Here is a 6,998-nt window from a genome sequence, read left to right as displayed (position 1 = left end):
ATTTGCAACACTCATGCTCTATTTACAACACTCTTGCCCTATCTGCAGTATTCTGAGGACTCTTACAACACTACTGCTCTATATTTACAACACTGTAATATTCTGAGGTCTCTTACAACACTTTTGCTCTATCTATAATACTCTGGAGTCTTTTACAGCACTCTGACTCTATTTGCAACACTCTGAGAACTCTTACAACACTTATGCTCTATAACTGCAGCACTTTGAGGACTTTTACAACACTCCTGCTCTATCTGTAATATTCTGAGGACTCTTACAACACTCTGACTCTATTTACAACATTCTGAACACTATCTACAACACTCTGAGAACTCTTACAACATTGAAACTCTATCCAACACTCTCTGGAACTGACTCTATCTGCAAGGAAAGACTCTTCCTTCGCCTTCCTTCCAATTCAATTTTCCTCAGTCCCCCACGATCTAAAAATCCCATCACCCTTGACACCATAAGCAAACATTCGCAAGAAACATTCCCAATATCCTAAATTTCCAATAATTTTAAATTTGAAACAGCCCAGATTCACGAAAATTGTTACCAATTCAAAATTAGTAAAAAAAACTTCTCAATGCAACAACGAATAAAAAAAAAAAAAAAAAAAAAATACGATCTCGTCATCTCCGAAGCAGGGGTTTATCATTTTCGAACGCGAAGGAGCGGTACTCGTAACACGAAAATGGCGCAGGAGTTGGACCTTTCCCGTAGTGCGACAATTCCACCGGAAGATAAATCGCGAGAGCAGAGAGTACGCGTGACATTTGAACGGAAGTTGAATGCCAAAGGGGCGACACGGAGGCCGAGGAAAAGTTGAGCTGCGAGGGAAATGGTGAAAACGCGTAGCCTCGCGACGCGCTGCGTCGAGGTGTGGCTTCTGGGATCGATAGTTACGCTGCTTTACTCTCGTCTCTCCTTCTGTTCGCCAAGATTAACGTTGTTTGCCGTTCCCGGAATTGTCCGACTCGGTTTGTTCGCCGACTTCGCCTTAGTTAACCGCTTTCGCCTGCATTGCTGGATAGATGAATGGACGAAAGCTGCATTGTCGGTTTAACGGTACAAGTGTTTTTCCTAGTGTATTGTAACGTTTTCACTTCTCTATAGATTCAAATGTACAGAGTGATGCAGTAGAGCAAGTGTCACCACGAAATTTTCAGACTTCTCTTGAAAAAATTCTTTTGGACAGAAACTTTCTTTATTGCATGTTTTCTTTCGAGATATGAATGTTTGTTACCGTGATCTTATTTCTCGGTTGGAAGATATCACGATGGATGTTTCCCTATTGGTTGTTTAGTTTTAGGTTAAACTACGTTGTTCGGTTTTTTTTTTAATATGTACCCTCCGTACACGCTCTGCTTCTCTCCGTACATATTCTGCTTTCGGGCTTGCGAAGGCTACCTTTATACATCTTTTTGTAGCTGCTAATTCGGAAAAAGGGCCAATCAACGCCTTTCCTAGAAAAAGGCCTCTTTCGCGAACCCTTATTGCCAGGTAGATAGAAGCGATGCAAGTCGGTGATCGGTCGCGTGGTTCGTGTTGAGGACACGACAATGAATCTTACCTTTTAAATTTTCAATGATTTCTAAACGAATTTTAGTTTACTATTGTAACTGGGTTTGTTTAATATTTTATATACAATGTTTTCTAAAGAAAGAAATTTTTGGAAGGATGAAATTTCATCTTTTCTTGTTACAGTGTACACACGTAAGGCTACATTGTTGAACTTTATTTTCCACACAGCATGCAAATTAACTTCGTTCTGTATTTTTTTAAATAATTCAAACAATTCCTTTTGAGCCACCCTCCCTTCACATTCCCCCTTCTACATCCTTCATCAAAGGGTTAACGTATAACGGAACCTTCTAAAACTCAAATTTTCCCTCAAAAAAACAAACAAACAAAAATTCCATTGCATTCTGTAATACATCTTCTGGATAAAAAAGGAAAACTCGTATTTCTCCTCGCACGAATCTACGAAAATTCCTTTTCTTTCGCCCAGAAATACGTTCCTCGGATATATTGTTCGTTTATCGCGTGGAACGACAGGCGAGGTAGTTGAAAAATTACCCCGATTCGAAACGTGGCCTCGTCCCCCCGGTTTTTTCGTCGATAAAAATTCCCATAATAACGCTCGTTCTACTCTCTCTCTCTCTCTCTGATCTCCGGCTCCCTCTTGATCCTTATTGGATCGGTCGAGGGTATCAAAGAGTGGGAAGATAGGCTGCTCCCCATCTTTCCTTCCCATCCCTGTTTGATCGGTTTGAGGATCATTTGAAAAGGATGAAGGGCGGAGGATATCTGCCGTCTGAACGGGTGTCTCGTTCTTCCGGATATCTCTTCCATTTTCATTAAATTCTGCCCCCCAACTACTACGGTGCACCGTGTCGGCTCGACACTCGAGCCGATGCACACGAGCCCTGATCGTTTGTACACGTCTAGATCCGACGACGTGTTTTTATGCTTCCTGGGGAACCATTGCGATCTTTCTTTAACAGCTTGGGAAATGTTGAGTCGTTTAGTTATTTAGGAAATGAACGGTGAAAGCCATTTTAAGGTACGGAAGAAATTTATCGGTGATGGTGGTTACATCAAAAATGAATATTAACCCTCTAACTCGAAGCATATTTTGTAGAGACGTTTGCAAGTTTCCAGAATAGGTAGGAGAGTGGAGGAAAACGGGAGAAAGAATTGTTATTATTAGGCTCCATCTTCCAAAACGAAGTGCCTAAAAATGGCACCAAATGGTACCTCTCGGTCGATTAACAAATCCATCACGCATTCGTGTATATTAGGCTAAATATTAATGCTAATTTGAAATATCTCTTCCTCGTATTTGTGGGATTTTGTTGATTACTGTTTATGTATATTAAATTAAAAGTACTGTGCTGTCGCCGGTGCTGTCCACCAGTGTCATCTTTATTTGTCACAGAAAATGTAATTCGCTCTCTTAATATTTACGGTTCGATGCTTCTCGTTCGTTGGTCAAACACACGCCGCGATCGGCTTGAAACCGATCGTCTTTCCAGGCCATTCACACCAACTCTCTCCATTTCCTTATCTCTCCCCACGTTCGCTCTTTCATACCAAAAACCCCACATATTCTTGAGGAATTTTCAAAATTTTCAGAATAGTTTGGAAGGTGAAGGAAAATGGAAACTACTGTGCGTTTGAAATTGAAAGAATTATTTTTATTAGGCTGCATCTTCCAAATCAAAGTGTCTAAAAATGGCACCGAAAGATCCGTCACATTATGGATCCATGCATATTGCATTTAACGCTAAAATTTCCGAATCATTGGAACGGGAAGAGTAGATAGAATCGTCTCTGAAATTGTATAATATCACCACCGAACGTGTCTTCCAATTTCGTTCATCCCGGAGAATAAAGCTGTGGAGGCTTGGTTAGAGACGTCGATTTTCCCGTGAACCCAGCCTCACTTGACATTAATTAAGGCCGGTTCGACGGGGACCATTGGTTTGTATCGCGAGGAATGTCTCTTCGTTGACCTTAATGAACGTCGTGATCGAGCAAACTGTCGCGGATGCAAATGATACTCGACCGTGTGCACGCGCGTATCGATCCTCCCGTTTCACGGCCCGATATTTCGCGCTTAAATAATTCCTCGTTATATTCCATCCTGGTCCGGTAACGAAACCAACGAACCGAACCGTCTACGTATTTTCCACGCTAATTCCACACGTTTCCAGAGGTTCGTTGCTACATTTTCCAACGATCTCTCTCTTTCTCTTCTTTACCCCCTCGTTCTCCAAAATGGAGGGGTAAAAGGAAGGAAAGATGCAGCGTTGGTGAAAAGTTTGCTGACTCTGTAAATTGGAAGTTAGACAAGAATTCTTCAGGAGGGATATTGTTAGCTTCGAGAATATTTGGTCTAAGGGCCTTGCGACGTTAATTGTGAATTTATAAAAAATAGGGGAAACATGAGTCTTTTTTTTAAATTTACCACTTAAAAAAAAAGAACATTTTTCAAGACCATATAGTTCACTGCCTTTGTTTTACATTTTCTAGACAACCCTTGCACCCTGGAAAATTATCCTAAATTAAAATACCGCTATTTAAAAAACAAAATTTCTTAAGAGCACATCTTAGAGGTCAGAGTTCTCTCGTTTGCTATTCACATTCTTTACTGCTTTCGTTCTTCATTTTCCAGACAACCCTTGCACCCTTGAAAATGATCCTAATTTTAAGTATTGCTATTTAAAAAGCAAAAAATTTCTTAAGACCTCATCTCAGAGGTCAAAATTCTCTCGTTCGCTGTTTACACTTCGTAGCTTTCATTTTCCATTTCCCAGACAACCCTCGCACTCTTACACCCCTGAAAATGATCCTAATTTTAAGTATTGCTATTTAAAAAGCAAAAAATTTCTTAAGACCTCATCTCAGAGGTCAAAATTCTCTCGTTCGCTGTTCACACTTCACTGTCTTCATTCTGAATTTTCCAGGCAACCCTTGAAAATGATCCTTAACTTAAATATCGCTATTTAAAAAAAGCGAGAGAAAAATTTCTCAAGACCGCATCTTAGAGTTCTCTCCTTTGCCTTACTATTGCCTTTGTTCTTCATTTTCCAGAAAATTCTTGCACCCTTCACCCACATTTCCCTTAAACCTAAACACCAAGTCACTTTTTCACCATAGAATATCTCATCACGACTGAAGACCAAATTTACGACACTGAAATCGCCAGCATACTCGATATCGGCGCAAACCGAGGAACGCGAAACTTTTGGCCAGCAATGTACGACCAGTGGCACCTGCGAAGCGTGGAAAAATGGCGAAATTACCGGGAAATACACGCGAGAGGCGACCGTTTGGTTAACTAAAAAAGAGAAACGCTCCTTCGAGAGGTTAATTGGGCTACGTCGGGGGCACGGTTAACCTGGCAAAAATCCGACCACCCGTTTAATGGCAGCGTTTCTATGCGACGCGAGCCTGCAATTTGTTCAACGACCGTGAAGATCGTTTGCACGATACCGCGACAATTTTCCTTCCGTTTCTTCAATCGTCTACGCGACGTTGTCTCCATACAGTTTCGTTCGTTTCACTTTTTTTTGTTACCTCGTATTCCTGTGAATTCGAGGCTTCCCGTTTTTCCTTCACCTGGACGACGTTCGACAGCTTGTTTCTCGAGAAATGATCGGAGCTACGATTATCTCGCTGTATTAAATTTTCTCTCCTTTTCACCGCCTTGGGGAAGTTCGATTTATTGCTTGTTGGAAAGTAAACATTGAAGAATTTTGTTTTTAAATAAATACGTACTTGTAAGCTTGTATTTTAATCTGTTTAAAGAATTGATTTTCTCATTGTTGACCATTTTACCTTATTTTAGAGAAGGATTAGCAATTACTATAGTAATTTATTATACGAAAAATCCGCATTATTAACCCCTTTTTCCTTGTTCTTTCTGTTACAGTGAGATTACACGACAGCATACAGGAGGAGAATTACCATTACCTTGTTTTCGATTTGTAAGTAAATCCGCAATTACGTCGCTCGTTTGCCAATTTGAAAATTGACGAAATTACTCAACTTCTGAATTACTCTAAATTAACTATTACTAAATTCTTACAAGCGTTCGAATTACATTATTGCAACAATTTACTTTAAATTATCCAGTTAATCATCTCCTCTATCCTCGTCCATCAAAATGTTTGTCGTTTACCAGTGTCACCCTTAGTTATCAACAAAATTTATTTCAAGCATAAAAGGACAAGTATCGCTGAAAAGTACAGCTTCGCAGAGGAGCTTTGCCCGCGAACGACTCGATTACCAACCATAATTATCGGCCGTTCATATCGAAAAACTTCAGCGAACGTTCGCGTAACAAAGAAACTTCGTAACACGTTTAGTTACAACGTTTTTGGCCCTGTCGGAGGAAAAGGTGAATCACGGGCTCGAAAATCGGTGACCTATCGGACCGACAAGTTTAATTTAATTTCGACCAAAGTTACCTCGGCCCGATTCCGCTCTCCGTACCGGCCAAAATTCGCGCGATGATCCAAGCCTCCAAGTCGTCTCGCCCCGGGCCGAACGCTCGACAAAAGGCGTTATTTTCGAGCCGGCGAACTAGCTCTCTCCTGGCTTGTGCTCGCCTGCCCCTTACCAGACGATGCTTCGACGCTTTTAATCCCTTTTGCGGTCCAATGTTGCCGCACAGAAACCACAGACGAAAAGTCACCTGTCCCACCTCGATGGCTAATCAAAGGGGAATCAGAGTTCAAGGGCTGGATCGTTCGTTTAATTTCGAGGAGCAGGGTTGTTTCGCGAGCTTTCTGTTGGGAAATTTGATGTTTAGAAAGAAGGTCTTGTGTGGGAATTTTATTTTACGTTTGAGGAATGCGAAGGAATAGAATGTCTGTTTTTCTATTTAGGAGAATTATTTTTTGAAGTATGATACGGGGAGTTGTATTTGCTTGTTTTCGGAAGGGTTAATCTGTGTTAAATTCAGAATGGAGGAAACGAGCAGATTTTAGAAGCAAATTTAAAGGGTCAAGTAAAGGGTTAACCACGTGGTTAGTCAATTCTTAATTTATTACGATTCATGGAAGATTTGGTGACTTTTATTTGGACCAAAGATTGCAGAAGAGGTATCTTACATTTCGACGAAACATTCCTAATAAATTTGAAACAGCTTCTCGATAAATTTCGTAGAAAATTTGACAATTTTCATTTGGACCAAAAATTGCAGTCGCAGTTGAGACGTTCTTAATAAATTTGAAAAAGCTTCTCGATTAATTTCACAGAAAATTTCACGATTTTCGTTTTCACCCAAAAATTGCAGAAAAAGTGTCTTACATTTCTACGAGACGTTTTCTCATTTAACGATTAATGGTTCGAACGTGTTACACGTAACAACTTGATCGTGCATGTAGTATATACACTGTGACTGGCGATTTTTACCAACGAATCCATAAGACGTAATTACATATTCAGGCGACGAAACTTCCTCGACGTCTTCATCTTTTTCC

At 40.4% G+C, this 6,998-nt stretch overlaps 1 protein-coding gene across 8 annotated transcripts in view; it reads left to right on the top strand.

Moving 5' to 3' along the window:
- LOC108578424 (calcium/calmodulin-dependent protein kinase type II alpha chain) overlaps positions 1-6,998 on the top strand; it is a 163,393-nt gene that overhangs the window by 89,267 nt on the left and 67,128 nt on the right. For all 8 annotated transcript variants that reach the window (XM_017941755.1, XM_017941752.1, XM_017941753.1 and 5 more), the window contains exon 4: positions 5,444-5,498. In XM_017941755.1, coding sequence (XP_017797244.1) covers positions 5,444-5,498 — 55 coding nt within the window. The remainder of the gene's footprint in view (positions 1-5,443; positions 5,499-6,998) is intronic.

The sequence above is a fragment of the Habropoda laboriosa genome, unplaced genomic scaffold (assembly GCF_001263275.1).
Source record: "Habropoda laboriosa isolate 0110345459 unplaced genomic scaffold, ASM126327v1 scaffold5, whole genome shotgun sequence".
Lineage (NCBI taxonomy): Eukaryota > Metazoa > Arthropoda > Insecta > Hymenoptera > Apidae > Habropoda > Habropoda laboriosa.
The sequence above is the reverse complement of the archived record's forward strand: the minus strand, read 5'-3'. Positions and strand labels throughout refer to the sequence as shown.